The 20,157-nt window shown below is 39.3% G+C and overlaps 1 protein-coding gene across 1 annotated transcript in view; it reads left to right on the top strand.

Annotated features, from left to right (window-relative positions):
* Positions 1-1,413: 1,413 nt before the first annotated feature.
* Positions 1,414-20,157, top strand: part of dock4b (dedicator of cytokinesis 4b) — a 176,926-nt gene continuing 158,182 nt past the window's right edge. The window contains exons 1-2 of the mRNA XM_016664126.1: positions 1,414-1,561; positions 2,450-2,574. Of these exons, the coding sequence (XP_016519612.1) occupies positions 2,562-2,574 (13 nt within the window). The 5' untranslated portion in view covers positions 1,414-1,561; positions 2,450-2,561. The remainder of the gene's footprint in view (positions 1,562-2,449; positions 2,575-20,157) is intronic.

Here is a 20,157-nt window from a genome sequence, read left to right as displayed (position 1 = left end):
CAACTCTGGATTGGATAATTAATTGAACTTAATAAATAAAAATAAAAAAACTTGACATTTAAAATAAATACCCAACAATAATAACCTTAATATCTTCTTACACATTGAAACGTCTGTAAATCTGTCTTCTAATTAAACACTTTAGGAAACATTCAGAAGCATTGGGGGTAAACGATCAGGCCTTTTCATGGGTCTCTAGCTGGCTACTGAAATGATAAAAAGAGAATACATGACACTTCAACTATAGTTAGTCTGGGCAAGAGTTATGGGATTCAGCAGAATTGGGGTCGGACGAACCCGACCTTTCAGCATCAGTTATTTCGTAATTTCTCTTTTGTGAGTTCAAGGTCAGCACAGTGAATTTAGGCAAATATGAACTGTCTTTTATGTGGGCAGCCTGTGCTCCATTTGGCATGCATAGATTTCTATCTAGCCACGACACGCTCGGAGAGAGAGAAATCAGAGCGATGATCAAAATACAAATGAATAAAAGTCGTCGTTTTATTATTATTATTATTATTATTATTATTTGTCGTGCTATGAAAATTATTGTTAGAGTTCATCTTAAATCAAGCTAGGCTGTCGGTTCTCACAGGCAGCCAGATACGCTTAGTATGAGCCAGATGATGCTGATATGCCAGATTTAATTAAAAAGCGTAAATCGGAGCCTAAAAGGACTGTCAGCCGTCTGTGTGGGATCGGAGGTTCGGTAATTAGCCGCGCTGTCACAGTTGGGTTGAGGCGGGATGGGGCGAGGCTGAGCAGGCTTAGTGAAACAGATGAGATTTTCCATTCTCATCACACATCTGGAAGCCCAGATGTCTTCCTAAGTCGGTCGGGCTTTAACCCCGTAGTTCCGCTCCCGACAAATGCTCATTTAGATGTCATCTGCGAGACTCAGCCGAGGTTTTTTTTTGTTTTTTTTTTGGTGCACCTTGGTAGCTCTGAATAAAACACATCTGCTAAATGAATCCTATGGAGCGTGGTTTTAAGATTAACTGGTGGAAACTGGATTTTCTCTGGGGAAAATGTTGCTAAAAGTTGCAGGGACAAACTTTTTTTTTTCACGTAGAATGATAATAAGCTGATGCTTTGTGAGCTTTACACGTCTGAAATGTTGCTGATCTCACTTTCAATATAGAGAATGGCTTAAATTCATGAACAGCCCTTTTGCTTAGTTTTATTAAACGAAAGTAAAACAGAAGAGAACAAACGGACAGATACTGTTAAGAGTATAAACTAATTTTCTTTATTTTGGACTGGTTTTGCCTGCATAAACAACTAGTGGTGTGGCTGTCCTCTGTCTGATGCTTAAATGTCCCACAGCAGCAAACGCACCATGATGGAAAGGCTAATGAGGTTCGCCTGTTGGTATAAGGACAGAAGCCTGAGAAGACCAAAAAGAGGATGATATGCTTTTAGGTGTTTTGGAAGGCAACCACCTGCTGTCAAACAAAAAGTTTTCACCCGGAGCAAAACCCACCTTTAAAACTGGACTGAGCTTCTGAGGCAACCAGATGAGAAGCTGCTTTCCGGAGGGCAACATAAAATGAAGGTCCAGGTAAGCTAACCACTCCGGTCTGGCTAAACCACTCCCTACTGCCATTGAGCTATACTGAAGTTAATTGCATTGTTTACGTTTTTGGTGTTATTTTTGTTTTGGCTAAACATCTTTATCTGAAGACGACATCCCATTTGTCTCGTGAATCGCTCAAACTCCCCTTAGAAAACCTACAATGCCTCGTTTTGCTCGTCTTAGGCAGTTTTTGTAACCATCTTTAATGCTTCCTATGTCTGCGCAGGTTATCAGAGTTGAGTAGTAACTGGTTACATTTACTCTGTTGCATTTGCTTGAGTCATTTCTTAGGCGAAAAATGTTTTACTTTTAGGAGTATTTTCACTTTTACTGGAGTAATTTTATTATGAAGCTACCCTTTCTTTGGTAATTTTTTTTTGGCTCCTCTACCTACTTTGAGTAACTTCAGTCAATGAAGAACAAGCTTTAACCAAAGTTCACCAGAAACAGATGAACACCTGCTGTTTTTGTTAGTTTCAGAAGTTGTTTTTAAATACCAAATACCAAAATTTCCATATAACTTTATATTTTGGTGTGGCTGATTAGGTCATTTTTAAGTATTAAATTTTGATCCTTTAGTCAGTACTTGAGTTGCCTTTTTACCAAATACTTTTTTACTCTTCAATAATTTTTTGTACAGCTGCTTTTTTACATTTACTTGAGTAAAAAGTTAAAGTAATGTTGAAATAGTGCAGCTCTTACTTGAGTAGAACTGATGTGACCCCAGCTCCGCGTCACGCAAAGGTAGAGGAACTCGGTGCGTTCACTCAGACGTGTTTTTGAGTCATTTTTCTCTTGCAAGCCAACACTGAGGCAAAGACGACAGGCAAGAAAATTGTCCGAACTACGTCACGTCTGTACGGTTATTTGCAGGAAACAACGGAGAAATCAGCATTGAAGCCCAAGTCTTTCGCAGCCAGAGGAAGAATGAAAACAGAAAGTCTCATTGGATGCGAGTGTGAAAGCTGTGTCGGACGCATTTTGCATGTACAAAGTCGGTGAGTAATCATTTAAATATGAGCTTATGAAAATCTGCCTTCAGGAAAATGCTTAAAAATACACAGGGAAGATGCTTAATTGTAAATACCACAGTTACTGCAGCACATGTTACCTTCTGCCATAGAGGTACCATTGGAATTGGTATCAATTCAAAGATGCCTTGATCTTTGATTTGACTATCATACAGTGTCATGATGACAAAACTAGAAGTTACCTTCGTGCAAATGAACATGCGGTACTTGCCTTTGATCACAGTTTCATTCGACTGGACATGAGTTGGGCTGCAGGCCTCGACCCATCATTTCTTGCATTATTCCAGACACCACTTGGGTTTTGGAAATCTAATAAATTTTATTCCGCTCTCTACATCCTCTGGGTAACGGCTGTCGGGATTGTATGTTCCCCACTGACAATGTTTGTCCGTGATTTTCTATTATTTTCCTCAAAATTTCTATGACCACTGTGCGTTAGGATGATGACCCCTGGCAATTCTGACGGGGGTTCAGTTCCTCAGATAAGGGCCGTGTACTTCAGGACGAATTTTGACCGCTGATTGGGTAGTTGCTGATAAACTCTCTAGAATGATTGACAGGTGGCATCATGTCAGTTTTTGGCTACTCTTCCCACCTCTCTGCACGTTATACGACTATACGTGAGTCACAATAAACTGTCAAAGTTGACACACTCTGCTGGGAAAAAAAAAAAGTATTTCTGTAGTCTGTGGTGGACACCTCTTTTCAAATCCTTGAATATATTCATGAAATCCTTTTTATTGAGAAGAATCTGAAATCAGACAGAATTAATGCAAACCCGTCTCCTTGTGACTCATCTCCTCGAACTCCCACCGTGTTTTGAAATTGTCTTTCCAGCTAACGCGGCGCTGATGAATGACTCACCTAAACCCACTTCTGCGATCCTCAGTCTGTGTAGCTGCCAGTAAATCTGGCTTGGAGATGCACACGAGTTCCCTTTACCATCACGACTTAACATACTCACACACTGACCAGGAACATGCCTGTTTACTACCCAACAAGCACCCATTTGGCTGTAGGCTGTGGGTAATTCTGGATTGCTCTCTTTATCCCTTTTAATGAGTTGGGTTTTCGTTTGAGCCCGTGAGGAACTGCTTCCCCCTGTGCAGCACACAAGCTAGCATGAGTGACGAATTTAGTTAAATCCATTCGGCATTAGACAGATACTGAATTTATACTGCAACCTTTCCCCGGCTCATCAGAAATCCCGAAGAAGACGCGGGACTTTGAATAATTTGTTGAAACGAGCCATTTAAAAACGGGCGCAACATTTAATTTTGAGATCATTAGCGAGTGGATGCTTGATTCTGACCTGCTTCTAGTAATATAGTGTGTATTTACAGATGTGCACGCAATACCAAGAAAAAGAAAATGAACACTTTTTTTATGTATGTGTGTGTGTGTGTGTGTGTGTGTGTGTGTGTGTGTGTGTAATGTCAGAAGAACCCCAGGAGGTTTAGCAAGAGCTCGTTTGATTGCAGCCTTACAGTCGGCTCATGCGGTTAGCCAGCCGAGTTCCGGGCGAAGAGAAATGAAAGGGATAAAAAGAATGAAAAATCGAAAAATAAGGACAAACTGTGATCTATAAATAGTGGAAAAGACAGCTGTCTCTTTAGCTCCAGCTAAAAGAGAAAGCAACGGGAAGAAATAAAACATCCAAGAGGGATGAATAAGCCATATTTGTCTGCAGATGCGAGGATGAGACACTGACAAACGCAAAATCCAAAACAAATGTAGTCCTCGTTCACACAGATGGTTTACTGTGGGAATTAAAAGCATGCTGAAGCCCTCGCACAGTTAAACTGCTGTGATCAGAGCTTCATGCTGTTGGGCAATTGGGCAGCGACATGGAATAGCCTAATTTAGAGGCAGATGACAGAGTGTCCCTGAACAGAGAGGAAAAATAGACGGAGAAAGGCTCAGCAAAGGTGTGACCCTGAAAATCATTTTTTTTCTTCTTTTTTTTTTTTTATGGCTATAAAAAAAATAAATAAGAGCCCACGTGGGTAACGGCACAAAAGAAAAAATTCCACAGAGGATTGCAGTCATTTTTTTAGTAGGCAGGACGATTGAATTGATGATTTAATATTTGAGCTGAAAGTAGCTTAGAAAGAGATAAAGGATCCATAACTAGGTGGAATCATGGCGCCATAACCACAGAGCAGCGTTTCAGACCGGACCTTCCATCGATCTTCATTGTGTGCCAAAAATATAATTACCCACTTTACAGACTCCTTTAGTTTCTTTTTTGTTGTTGTTGTTGTTGCTGTTGTCGCACTTAAATGTTTCAAATCACCAAACTAATTTTCGTATCAGACAAAGATAGCCCACATCAATACAAGAAGCAGATTTTGATTTTCACAGGAAGTTTATCCTTCTTTCTTTGGGAGCCTAATGGTTTGCCATCAATTTATATTAAAATTTTGCTCTGAAGTATTTAATTAAAAACTAACCAGTCTAACTTTCGACTGCTTTTTGTCAATTTCATAAGTGTAATCTCATCCAATGCTTTCAACACATTTCCATGCAAATTATCATTGCATATAATGCAATGATAATTGCATATAGTTGCAATTATCATTGCATATAGTTGCTAAAAGTTGCTTTAGCAACTATATGCAACTTTTAGAACATCCAATAGTTTTATTTTTTCTCTCTCTCTCTCTGTCTTTACAATATGTTGAAGCTTGGAAACAATGTTAGCATCCTTTATATTACAGATAGTAAGGAAAAACATATTCTCCATCCAGGACTAGTACAAGACTAGGGTCAGGAAAAGGGAAGCTGACGTCTTTGCAGACCCCACACACCCTGTACCCAAACTGCTTAGACTTTTACCATCAGCTGGGCAGGACAGAAAGCTATTTGCAAAAACCAGCTGCCACAGAGACTCTCTTTCCCCAGGCTGTTTCTCTAAACATAATGAACACTTCACAGCTAGAGTAGTCAGCTACTCTACTGTGACTCAAAATAAGCTTTTTTTTTTATTTTTTGACACTGCCACAGTAATCTGTTTTTCTTTCTTGACATTGACTGTAAATTCCTGTACATATTCCTTTATCCTTACTTTATTTCCTCTAAAGTTTATATATTTACGCGTTATGGGTATGCTTTTGAAAAAGAGTCAAATTCCTTGATTTTGGACAAAATCTCGGCCAATAGAGCTGATTCTGTTTCTGATCTATTAAGGGCATTTCCTGAAAGAACAGAATGTTTGAACTGCAACTTTATGGGGGTGGGACAAAAAAGTTATTCTAAACTGACTAATCTTTCTTTATACAACATCCTTTGTGTTTGAAGAACACCACTGGGAGAAAATCTAAAGAAGGAGGAAGTATCCATCATTAAAGCTTGCACTTCCCACTGAGCAAATTGGTAGGGGATCAGTGTTTTTAAGAAACGGTTATTATTAAAAACAATAGGCATGTCAGGAGGGAAATTAACAGAAAGCAGCTCTTGTGTTCATTCCTCTTCTGATTATCACGGATGAGGCATGAGACCAGGCAACCTGTCTTATCACCTGAGGCGTGCATCGCATTTCAATTCGTGAAATGTGCTACGTAACTTCAGTTTTGTCCAAAATTTCTGAATAGCTTCAAACTAAAAACACAGAACATAATTAAAGCCTATGTGAAGTGCGTCTTGCGGCAGCGGTTTAACGAGGCCTTCAAGGGCATTCTCAAATTCAAACTGCTGTGAAAAACTTTTTTCTTTTTTTTTTTTTAAAAGAAAAAGCAACTTTCTTGATGGGTCTCTTTAATAACATTCCTTGACGTCTGATCCGCTGCTGGCCTTTTCCACTCCTCCCTCCCAGAACTGGAGCATCTTCTGGAGCTGCTATGCTGCGGTCTCGGGTTGAGATGTTTTAACACCCCATTGTTGATCGTATTTGGTTTAATTACCCTGACTGGACCACAGGGGCCTTTGGAATCACGGCCTGATGCACATTCAACAAACTGACTGAACCAGCAATTGGGAACGACGCGCGTTCGTCTCTGCTCTGAGTATTTATCCGAGACCGACCTTCATATCTCGACTGTGTTTGCAGGAAAAAAAATCTGACAGAAATTCCGATAATATTATGTTAATAGTGAGAAAAGCCGTGAGCATGCTGATTAATACCTTTATCTGAGACGTGTTCAGACCAGGATTTCATTTCCGTGCTGCGTTTAAGATAAACAAGATGGCTATTACTGCTTTCTTAGAATCGGTATGCGCACTTGAATATTTGAACCAAAGCACTAATTTAGTTCAGTAATTCAAATTGAAAGAAATTTAATCTCAAGGTACTTCACAAAACCATGTAGCCTTCTACGGTTTTAGGCCAGTTATTAAAGTTTTTCATCTGACTGTATTGAGACTCTTTGCAGTGGTCACTCACACCGAGGATGCACCTGGTGATGGTGGAGCAGGACTAAACCACCAGCTGAACCTGGCTCGGTGTGAACATCAATCTGCTGTAGCGGTCTAGAGGTTTGAGGAAAAAAATGGAACATAATCGAAATGGTGAAGGACCAAAAGCAACATTTGTAGTTTTAAATATTGTTTAAAACTACAAATGTTGCTTGTGGTCCTTCTGTGGCCTCTCGGACTCATAATTAGCGTGCCCTCAGGAGTAGCCTAGCTCTGCTTAGCCACTACTTTGATCAGTTTGCCACTGCTCCATGGTGAATTGGTGTCTCAAAGCCTTATAAATGCCTAATTAACATTTTCAAACTGACCGATAGCAATTATGTTATTGAGCTGAACTTAAATTGAAGATCTTCAAGCATACTTACTGCTCAGTCAGGATCTGTTTACATGTTTGTTTGTTTTATTATTAAGTTCTGGCATTGAGAGGCTAGTGTAACTGGATAAAAAATATTGGTTAATCACAGTAAATTCATGATTTAGCAAGAAAGGCAAAGACATTTTCACATTTCACCAGATTGATTTGGGTCATTCGTACACTGGCTAAATGAAGTGGCTATTTTAAAACTCGTTTGGTTTGAAGCATCAGTAACAAAAGAAAAAAAAAACAAAAAAACAAGTGGGGGCGGGAGGGCCTTCTTTCTTTTTCTTTTTTTTTCTTTTTTTTTTTTATTTGGTCTCACTGTATTTTGTACGCATGACTCACCCTAAGAAATGGCACAAGTTCCTTTTTATAATCAGAGAAAGATAAATTTGAGTCTGACCCCGACCTGAAGAGAGAAGCAGCTGCCAAGCCACTGCATGCTTACTTTATTTACTCACCAATGAGGCTTCCCAGCGGCGGAAAGATTGAAGCTGCAACATCAGGGAATGACTTTTATTACCCGGGGGTCCTTTTGTGTTCCTGGCTGTCCACTGCGAAAAAAGGCTTTATATTGATTTTCTTTTTTTCTTTTTTTTTCTCGACAGAGGAGAGGGGATTTGAAAACATGCACAGGCTAGGTTCGCCATCTCTGAGTGCCTCAAGATAACTACTAATAACACTGGGAGATATTTTACTGTATAAAATATTTACCCTATTTTTATTTTCCTATCTGCATTTTGCACCTCTGTATACAGTCCATATAATTATGCACGCATTGCTGTTTATTTACATACATGAATAAATGCTGGCCTTATGTACAAGTGTTTATTTGGGCGTGTGTGTGTGTGTATGTGTACGTTTATTGCCTTGTGCAGCATCACAGAGAATTAACAGTCTGAATAACTTAAGCTCTCACCATGTTAATTAAAGCAGCTTGCCCTCGCAGTGATGCTGCAGCCATGGCGAGACTAATTAATTTTTGAATGGATTCTTTTTGGACACGAGAACGTTTCTGAGAACTACCAGTGTCGAAACAATTCTGTGCAGTTAGAAGAACTGTTATTAAATGTGGCTAATTATTGTCGAGTAGAACACAAATTCATTTCCTCCTGGTTGTCGCAGCTACAGGGGAAGTCTTTGTTTTTGTTTTAATTATTTTTGTAGATGACTGTGTTCGCTAATGACTAGACGGACATCAAAGGTAGAACACATCAAATATCGCCTAACAAGTTCCAGCTGCATCTTTGCCTGCAAGTCACATCGATGCAAACATATTGACGGCCCTTGAACTCCTTTTTATGTTTTGCCACGATGCAACCGCAAAACTCAAAATTGTAGCATAGATGAATCCTTTTATAAATAAAAATCTGAAAAGTGTGGCATGGCTTTGCTTTTTCCCCTCCTTTAATCTGGATTACTTTAAATGAAAGCAGTTTGGTCGCACTGGGGTGTCTTTAAAGAGTAAATGGAGTCTATCTGAACACCAGGACTCCTCATGAACCTGGACACCTTGTCCCCACTGTGAAATATGGTGGTGGTAGCATCATGCTGAGGGACACAATGAGCATGTGAAAAGGTGGTCTTATTAGATGATGCCAAAATCAAACTTTAGCCTTTATTAAAATATATAGGTGTGGCACATCACCCTGAATAATCCGCCCCTATAAAGCATGGTGGTGGCATCATCATGCTACAGAAAACCTAGAATACACTTTGTAAATCACATGAGGCCAAAGCTGACCTTTTTTGACCACCCTATATGCTTTGAACCACTTATCTCCACTGTGAAATTGTCAACATCATGCCAATATTTTCTTTAATAGGGACAAGAAAGCTGAGAAGATGGATGCCGCTGAATATTGGACATTTTGCAAATTAGAGATACTTTTTCCCCTCTGTTTCAGCTATGCAGCACTTTGTGTTGGTCTGGTGTTTTGTAAGGCTGTGTATTATTAATTTTTTTCTCTATTATTGCCTCAGAGTGGCAGTTAATTAATTTAGGAGTTGAAAACAAGGCAAGATGTTGCTAACAGGATGTCCTTGCTGGCAGCTTTATCGGTTAATAAATTCAGATGACCCACGCGATGCAGAAAACTAACCTCTCTTCCTGAACACAAACTTTCGAAATTGCCGTTGCCAGTGCTTACCTCCAGTCCGTGCGCCTGTGATTGAGTATGCGCGTTTCCGTGTGCCTTCACGCCACAGAGCCACTTGGCCCGGGGAGTCTAAAGAAAACACCTGACCCAGAAAGCGGTACAAGGAATGTGAGGCATAACCCTGTCCAGCTCCCAGGTCCCCCCATTCATTCCCATCAGGACCTGTAATAACGCTTGTAACTCACGGCTGAAATTGCTTTCTGCCTTGTCAGAGTCAGTAGAACCGGACCGCCACGTGGGGGATGGGGCGGTTTCAGTGTCAGTGTTTCCTTCAGTGTGTGAATGTGGTTGTAAGAAGCCTGTGGTCAGCCACCATGAAACAATCATATTAGTGTAATGATTTATTTGTGTTGAAAGACCAGGCAGTCCTCGTGATATAGGTTTACGACGGTGTGATAGAGTGGCCTCCAGGCATGCTGTGTTTCTACATTCCTCCTCGTCTTATCTTCTGCTATGCTCAGAGCACTTAATTCGTCAGTACTGATGTGATGAATAATGTACACTGTCATGTTTTTTTTTTTTTTTTTTACCGGGTGCTTATCTTCTCTGGAACATTTTTTTTCTTTCACTCTGTGGAGCCACCATTTGGATATACAGTGCTTCAAAAATATTCAGATCAATTACTGGATGATTTTTTTTTTTGTCTCACTCCAATGTGTGACTTGGTTCTCAAATTCACTTGGTATACAATTTCATCCTTCCACCAACTTTCAGCAGCTTCCCTGCTAAACAAAAGTGATGTTTACCACCACGTTTTAATGGTATAAAAATACGAACTTTTCTTAAGCTGTATATTTGACCNATGCAGAAAACTAACCTCTTCCTGAACACAAACTTTCGAAATTGCCGTTGCCAGTGCTTACCTCCAGTCCGTGCGCCTGTGATTGAGTATGCGCGATTCCGTGTGCCTTGTCTCACTCCAATGTCAACTTCGAACTTCAGTGTGACTTAGTTCTCAAATTCACTTGATATACAATTTCATCCTTCCACCTACTTTCAGCAGCTTCCCTGCTAAACAAAAGTGATGTTTACCACCACGTTTTAATGGTATAAAAATACGAACTTTTCTTAAGCTGTATATTTGACCTTTCATTTTCACAATATTTGATTGCTTTGTGTTGGTCTATTACATAAAATCCATGGATGTTTTTGTAAAGTGACAGTGTGAGAAAGTTGAATTAGTGGAAGCACTGTTGTATGGCACTACAGATGTGACAAACTCCTACTTGTTTTTTTTATATCCCCAAAATTTACCCATACCACTCAACATACAGGTCTGTATGACTTGTTGCTAGGCAATCGGCAGCTTCATTTAACCTGGACTGACATTTGCTGCGACGTCGCAGCGGCCCATCAAGCTGCTCGGGGCTCCATTTGAGAAATTCCAGCCAATCATGCCGAGTTATGCAAAGAGCTCTTGAGAAAGTAAAAGGGTTCAAACTGTAGGGAAGGCAGAATCCCAGTCATTACAGCTTTGAAATAATCTTCCATGTCGACACTTGAGGCACGGCTGCATTGATTTTACTCAAAGAGCTAACTGATGGAAGGTACCCTCTTGCAGTTACTGCGCACACTTTTATAATGCTTTTTGAAGGCAGCTATAAGGGCAAGCATTAAAACGGGTGATTAAGCACAAACCGACTGTCCTCCCTTCTGAGATATATATTGAGAAACGATATGCTGTGTCAGCTTCTATAAAAGCATTGTCATCAACATCTATTTCATCATTACAACAAAAGTGCTCTTGCTCTGCACTTTACTCACCTTCAATACAATGAAACTGGCAAAAGCTAGCGCAGGACAGAAATGCCTGGCCCAAAGCTTTTTAATAGGAAAGTTGCTTGTCCTGAAAACTTCAGTTATTTATACCACCATTTGTCAGAAGTTATGATTGTCAATGTCACATCTGAGATTTCAGAGAACCCTGTAATATTGCAGGCTGGCTCTCATTTTTACTTGCAGGGTTGTATAGAGTAGTTATAAGCAGGCAGTCATCTAGAAAGGTGGAAAGTGATTAGTCTTTAAAAAATAATTCATAAAAATTTAGTATCATTACTTATAAGTAATAAAACTTTAAAAATGTACTTATAAGTAGGTTTTATAACTTGCTTATTCATGAATTGTTGTGCCGAACAATTCATGAATAGATGGTTGTTGGGTACACCAAAAAGAGAATTACAATAATCAGAATGGCACAGCTGTTACGTGTATCAGGAGGGCGTGACTATGAAATGTACAAGGATGAAAATGAGCTGACTGTCAATATTTATGCGAGACGGAAATTCGAGTATTGTTAAGGATTTTATGCAGACTCCTGATCTATGGTTGAGTAAACTCAACCAAAACAGTAAAGTTGTTCATTTCAGGGAACGTAGATTTAGGTCGCTATGAAATTGGAGTATTGGTTATTTTGGGGTCAGGGGCAGTTTCTTTTTGAGGACAATACTTAGCATTGTAGATTTTAGAGCTAAATGGACATTAATAGCATTCAACATGCTGAGGTGAGTGAACCTTCAATGTTGAATATAGTAGATTTGCATAATAAGAGATTAAGTAACATTTAGAGACATGCTGGAACATTTGAGTTAGGTGAGCTATGTTTTTATGTGATTTCTAGAGCTCAAAAAAAAAATTTAATCTTTGAGTAAAATGTTTACCTTAAACACTTTTGTCAAGCACCCAAAAGTTACCAAATATGTTCCTTGCCTTTCATCCATATTAAACTTTTCCTTGACCTTTTGCAAGCCTCCTTCCTTTATGGTTTGTTACGCTTGTAACAAACGGATCCGTGTGGAGAATAGAACATACAGCAACTGGGATATCTATGACAAACCTCTTCTTGTGAAAAATAATTGATCAGACTACACACATCCTGCAGAGCCATGTAATATTTTCCAGGAAAACTCTATCGAACAGAACTAGTTGACGTATTCGAGTGCATCCAGCTCTACGCAGCAAAAAATGGGGACAGCCATAAAAATTGCCCCGGCTGTTTTTGGATTGATTCAGCTCTCAGCTTTGGAGGGGGTCAAGGCTGAGTGAGGCTAAGGTTAGCTTTAATGGTTTGAGCCTCAGTTTATTGGGGGTTAAATGAGACAAGGACCCAAAACTATGTGCTACCTAAAATCCAATTTCGTTTTAAGGCCTTTTTGTCATGAGATGACAGCAATACTGCTACCAATATTCCTCAACTTACTGGGGGATTGCTACTAAATTTTGTTTATATCCGGATCATTTGGCTCAGCTCACCAACAGAGTAGTAGTAGCACCTACTACTCTGAGCTGCTATAATTTAACAGTTGTTTTTAATATCAGTACACCTGCAGACATTGCTGTCAAATGCATAAAATACACATATGGGCACACATCGTTGAAGAAAAAGAATAACCATTACTATTTGGAAAGCTTTTTTCCCATACACAAAAAGTATTTTCTTGTTTTTTATGCATTTGTTTAAAATGTTTTTTAAATTATCACCATTTATAGAATAATAGAAAACTGAGGGAAATCACTATCTGACTAGAAAATCTGCAGTTGATGACTTGGTGAGATGCCAAGGGTTTTGACAATGTGGTGTAAATGTAATTATCCAAAAACGGTGGCTGGGATGTTTCCACCACTTCATTACCATGCTAGGTAACTGTTGACAATCTGAGAAAATGGCTTTGCTGTTTTAGCACCAAAATTAAACCTGATGTTCATTAGTGAGAAAAGCAACATCAGCAGAATAAACGAGATGATTTTATTTTTCATAACTGCATGTTTAGGTGTAAACGGACTAAAAATTTGTTTGTTTTTTAGTTAAAACACACATGGGTACAAATGAATCTGTAATTACCCTAGGATGATGCTGAGAAAGATCCCATTAACGGGTCTTTGTCTGTGTCAGCGACGGACTTAAAGCTGTCTTGGGCAACGGAGTGGATTGCCAATTTGTTGCATCACTGGTTTAGCAGGCACAGAGGAGGGCAGGGAGAGACGATGCAACACCCCGGGGGAAGTCGGTGTCCAAACTTTTTGGGAACAATTATTGAATTTTCACAGCGTGCCCCTAGACACCGGTGACAAACTGGAAAACAAACATGAAAGGAAGTCTTGTTTGTTGGCAGATGGGACGAAAACAAGCAGCAAAAGGATATTTAAATCTGTTGCGTCTGAGAATTTTACCCCCAGATGTAGTGTGATGTGGGCAAAAAAAACACTAAAATATTGATTTAAATTCAGTCTAAATCTAAAAGAAATGATGAGCCTCTAAAGAATGAGTATCTCTGGCTGCACATAAAGGCATTGCACCTTCTCTGGCAAGCAGCCAGCTTTCATCCAGGCTGCAGCTGCAGAAAATCTAATACAGATGACTTCATCATTTTTGCCTAGTGACCTTTCTGGCTCCCTTTCTTTTCCTCTTTACTCCACACCTCCCTCCCCATTCCCTCTCTTCAACACAAACACACCCTTACTACATTCATCCCAGAGTGTCGGCAGCTCTTTCAGTGCGCACCCTCCCAACCTTTCTCGCTGTTCACCTTGCCTCCTTTGCTACCCCACTGCCCTTCCTCCCTTCCAAGGACATTATCAAAGCAAGGTTGAGCGTTGCTCCAAGGTGAGGCGGCGACAGAACTCTGCAGAGTTGCGGCATCGTTGCCGTCACTGAACTCGTTTGCCCGTTGCACAGAACACATCTCATCTCAAACCCAACGGCTGCAGGCGTAGCGATCGATGAGTTTCAGCTCAGCCCCACTAGTGACTGTGAATGAAATGCAAGACAGTGCATTTATTAAGTGAAGAGATATTGATAAGAATGTGTTATACACCTACACAAAACACACCAATTCAACTGTGTTAGGTTTTTTTGTTTTCTTTTCTTTTCTTTTCTTTTTTGTTCAGAAATTATTCCTGTGAATGCAATGATGGGTTGCATGGAGAGAGTAGAGTTTTGTTTGTTTGGAGGAGCTGAAAGAATATGAGGAAAATATATTTTTTCTGCTCTGAAGGCTTCACCAGTTGAGTAATCATACCATACATGTTGACACATGGAATCGTTGAGGTGAGCTGTTAAATAAGGTTTTGTAGCTTGGTTTGTCCCCCTATTAATTCCTTTTCACATGAACTGTATAAATTAATTTCCAGACCCAGAAAATTCAAAATATTCATACATAATTTCCCAATCTGAATTCCTCTCATTTTCCTGTCATGCATTTTTCACAAACTTAGAGTTGAGATGCAAGGTGTTTTTATCTTCAAATTGCAACCTGCTGTATCCATTCCAAAAACACAACTAATGTGTGTTTAGGACTACTATGAGGGAACACTCAACTGAGTTTCAACACTCTGCCTCTTTATTTGAGGAGAAGTTAAGAATTTGCAAATGGCCGTCATTAATTATTTATCCACTTTGCACAATGCATGATTGCCACTGGCTGTGAAACGAGTCAGCATGATACAGTCACCGGCGCAGTTGATGGTTGGCAGTTTCTGAAGTTCAAAATCTTTAAATTGAGTCTGTTGCACTTTCTAATGTCATTGTGGCCAAACATCTTGGTGTTTCCCTTGTCTGATCAAATGCTTTATTAAGAGGTGTTCTCAAAATTAAACCAGGTTTGAGGTTGGCAGTTCAAGAATCTTAACTTGAACTTGTCCAACTATCATCAGTAGTAGTTCTAAACCTTTTCTATTGCATTTTTTTTGTGTGTGTGTGTGTGTGTTTTTTCTTTCTGTTCTGCATTTTTCCCAACTATCTTCCCATCAACTCTGGCCTCCTTCACTGTCCCTTCTTACGGTTTCTAGCATGACTTGCATTGTTCTGTAAAACCCTATAAGAACAGAATTGGCTTCAAGACAATGAAAACACATTTCTGACCTGACGTTACTTTCCTGGACCCTCTGATTGAAGCGGTTGATTACTGTCAGTGTTCAGCAGCAGCAACTTAAAGAAAACTGTTGTAAACTTCTTCTGGTAGAATACCTTTGCCTTGTCCTTCTCTCGGTGTCTAGATGAAAATTGAACGTGGAGAATGTGCTTAAAGAAAATTGAGGCCGTTGTTGGAAATGGCAGGAAAAATTCCTGTTTTAAGTAGTTGCAGGAAAGGAGATTGCTTGAAGTATGTTTTTTTTTTCTATTACTGATAACAACAAAGCTGTTTTCAGGAAGCCACTGGTGCACTTAATGTAGTCTCTCCAGAATAGAAAAACTGCAAATCAATTCAGAAACCCAGTAAACAAGGGCATTCGGTCAGGCTGTAAGCAACTCAGAAAGTGTCTCAACGAAAAAATGTAATGCTTCACTTTTGAGTCAGAGAAACTGTGAGACTTGAAGGTAATTTAACAGTACCACAAAGTCCGAAGTAAAAATGGAAATTCTGGGCGGTCAGCTCCAGGGTCTACCAAAGTAAGCCATGATTTTAAGGCGCGTTTCCATAGTGATGTATACCTTATCATTAGGTCTGTTAAGCTTTGCTGTGCATTGACAGGTGATGCCAGGAGCTTCTGTCCTAGTTAGGAGTGAGAGTCTTTTGAATCTGTGACATTAGGCAAACCACTTGTTCTACTTGAGACTTAGACAAGGGTTGGATGGCACAACTTTGCTTCCAGGAAGCACATGCTTTCTTTACAGCGCTATAACTGTTCTTGAGTGAAAAAGTCCAGGTTTTACTTCATGAGTATGACGGTATTTAATAGAAAAACATGGTCATATTTTCCAATTGTGGACATTGTAATATTCATTAGGTCATTACTGGTAGTGTAATAAACTTTGCGTTATATACTTTTATTCTAATCTTGTAATTTCTTTAAAATATAAGGAGATTTTTGTGGAATATCCAGTTCAGTCACATCTTTGAGGTAATTTGAAGCAGTTGTCAGTCTTTTTTGCGTCTGATCTGAATAGTGAGGATGGTTTGGGATAAAGGTGTGCTATATAGTGTTTTCTGCATTATTATTATTATTATTATTGGTAGCAGAAGTATTAAGTTGATCATCCAGAAGTGACATCTCTGATCTCTCACCTGTAAAGTTTCAAGTGTCCAGCATGCTGAGGTGAGTGAATCATTAACTGTTTATACTATTTTGTCAAATGTGAAATGAAGCAATGCTGGACTGTTATGTTTTTGTGCTATTAAAACAAAATGCAGGCAGGAGTGTGTAATTGATTATCTTTTCAAAAGGGCTTTGAATTTTAAGGTGTCAACATTTTTTTGACATTATGTGCACATGATTATGTATTGTACTTTGTTCACATTCCGTTTTTGCTCAAAACCACAAAAAAATAGCCAATTCCCAAAGTTGGTACTGTTGCATAATAACGAGAGCAACATTTCATTTGCCACTCTATGTGCTGGATTTATTGGCACATTGTATTATAAATCCAGCATATAAATTTTTTTACCTACTTAGGTGACATTTTAAAACATACAATTGAATCATTAAGGAGCTTTATTGCAATTTCTCTGTGCACATTCCAGCACACATGTAGACACAGACAATGAAAAATACTTAAAGTGAGTAGTGAAATCTTTCCTGTCATTAAACCTTGCTTCCTGACATCGGAGAGGTGAACAAGGAGGTGCAGTAAACATACGAGGGGCGACAGCACTGATGGAAGGGAACACAGCATCCTATAAATAACACCAACGCATTTACCTGCACTTGTAAAGGATGATGGAATGCATTTAACCCTGAATGCCATGTAAAAGCAGCGACAGAAATACGCCGTATAGTTAACAATAATTGGCCTCCTGATAGCCTGTGCTGCGCTGCTGTCCTTTCACACCATAAGGCTGCTTCTTGGAGAGGGGTTGAGGATAATTATGGGTGCTGTATGTGGATCAAAAATATTCACTCCACTTAAATAGTGAGAGAACGGAATGTTTCTCTGATATCGATTCGATAACATGTGGCCATATTAGCATTTTTCTTGGATATTACATGCTAACTTGGCTAACTATCCAAACCTTGATCTAATTTTTCAATGTTACCTTTCACCGTACCTCCCAAGGCCCTTTTGACTCTTAGTTATTATTTCTTATGACTTAAAATTAACGTACCAACAGGCATCATATTTTTGTCAGACTTCAATCAATTAGAAACATATCTATCAAGAAATTGACTGCAATACCTAAACGTACAACACAGCGGTGCAATAAACTAGACATTCGCGGTTGTGACAGAAAAATGTCTTTAACTTAGGAATTACTTTGTGGGTTTCAGGAAATGCATGCTGCCTGACACAAGCGTGTAAGATGTAAGTCGACATTGAGGGAAGGGGTTGTGATTCCCCATGAATGAGATTTACTTGTTGAAGAAAAATAACAGGAGAGCTGAATGTTTGAACTGCTTCAGCTCCACCTCTGGGGATGTTATCCTTGGGTATTTGGGTTTTGGTTTTCATTTGTGTTTTGATCATTTCCTTGTTGTTCATTTGTTTGATAGGTCTTGCCATATTTAATTTTTCTTTAATTATTGTTGGAAAGGTGTTGCCATATTACTTCATTCCTTTGGGTTTAGTTTCTAAGTTTATTCTTTTGTTATGTTCATTTGGATTTATTTCCTTTGAATCTTTTGGTCTTATTTCAGCCAATTAATCCCACTTAAAATAAATAGTGCTTTTGGATTGGCTGGTTTGCAAACACCATTCAATATCCCGTCATCTTAAGTTGGGAAGGTACACTATATTTAAAAAAAACAACATATTTTTAATCATATCTTGTGGCACATTTCATTTGCCGCATTATAGTAGGTTTTTTTTTAATCCATTCTTCTTCGCAAAGCTAACCTGATTTTTGAAGTACATCGACTTCTCAATTATGACCCATGTACAGAGTTGCATAAACACTCATCTTTTTTTAGGGTATGTCCTTTCATCCATTTGTGAGGCAGGATTGAAACAGCTATACCATCCATGTACATAAAGATGGTCTCTGTGTGTGTGTGTGTGTGTGTGTGTGTGTGTGTGTGTGTGTGTGTGTGTGTGTGTGTGTGTGTGTGTGTGTGTGTGTGTGTGTGTGTGTGTGTGTGTGTGTGTGTGGTGTGTCAGAGGACTGCTGGAGCAGTCATCCTTGCTCTGAGTGACCTTGTTTAATTCAGCACATACATCCAGGCACTGTCACACACACTGCCACAGGCGTCAGGCACACAAATACACTCATGCACATACATGCTTGCGGTCATGTGAATACACAAGCATGCTCACCCTGGGGACAAGGACATATTTTGTCATTGCTGCTTATCAACAGATATAAACAACAGACAACTAGTGGGAGGTTGGAAGGGGGGGATACAGAGGATTTTTAATCAAGTCAGTACAACTATATTTCATCATACATCTGCTTTAACTCAATAACCAAGCAAGTAAGAGGAATATGAATCAAAAATGTGCTTCGATTATTTCGGGCCAGACTCAGGATTCATATGATGATGCCGATAGAGCCGCACTCACCTCACCCCCACTCCCCTCACATGCCCCTCATTAACCTTACACTATCTTGTCTGGTACAAAAAGAAAAGCAATTAAAAAGAGGGAGAAAAAACAGTACAGTGAAGCTGAGCAAATTAAAGAGCGGTGCGCAGTGTGTTGCAATAATGAGCGTAATGACAGATTCAGTGGTTGGTAAAGAAGGAGATGAGAAAACATCTAGAAAAGCTTCCTTTATGAAACCAGCCAATCCAGCTGGTGAGTTCCTGTAGTGATGAGCAGAGGCGACCAATCAACTCACTCGTTCTGAGCCTTGGCAACAGCTTCCCCAGCACAGCCAAGCGACAGTGGGATGTGCGAGTGTGTGCGTGCGTGTTTGTGAAGATGTCCTAACATCTGTGGGAGTGTAAAGTGTGTATTTATGCAGCAAACGTGCACTTCCTGAAAATTCCTTTTAAAAATCCGCCTCCTCTGTATTCGGGTGTCGTGCGAGACCTGGCATGTCACACAGACTGCCACGTCTGCTCCGATCTGCTGTCTACACTCAAGACCAGGGCTGCTGAGCTGCTTTCATCCCCATGAGTGACAGATTAATTGATGACTTCATGAATTCCTTATTGCGGTCCCCTAAAACACGTGAGACTCTGAGCTAATATACACAGGGGCGTGTGCCTGCATAAATACAACGATCTTGAAAAATTCTTCCAAGTTGGATCAGACAGAAATTGATTTATAGTGCAGCTGATGTTACAGATAACGCTAACCATATAGCTAAATTGAAACCAAATGAGTGTTTGTTTTGTCTTTTTATTTTAGTAGACTAAAATCAATATCAAATTTTTTTTTTTTATGTCCTGTCTATTGATTTTTAACTCCGGTTTCCATTTGGACCCAACAACAGGGAAAAGCTGCTGTGTAGAGTCAATAAGTTGAAAAATAGTGTAAGCACAGTGCTCATGTTCAAAGCAGATAGATAAGCTTACAAGCAGGTAGTGCTTCAAATTCAAACATGCAAGAGGCTTTGAGGAAAATAAGGCAGTGACTGCAGCTGAAGATAGAAGATATATATATATATATATATATAAGTTTCATATCATTGCCAGCATTTCACAAGTGAAAAGCTTAACCCCTTTTTTTTGTACATTTCTTTATTATTCCCCAGTTATAATAATTTTATGGATCTGCTTTGCAATGTCTTAAGTATTTTTATTTTT

Source organism: Poecilia formosa, unplaced genomic scaffold (assembly GCF_000485575.1).
Source record: "Poecilia formosa unplaced genomic scaffold, Poecilia_formosa-5.1.2 Scaffold9, whole genome shotgun sequence".
NCBI classification, from domain to species: domain Eukaryota; kingdom Metazoa; phylum Chordata; class Actinopteri; order Cyprinodontiformes; family Poeciliidae; genus Poecilia; species Poecilia formosa.
Note: the sequence above shows the minus strand (reverse complement) of the source record. Positions and strands in the feature narration are given on the sequence as shown.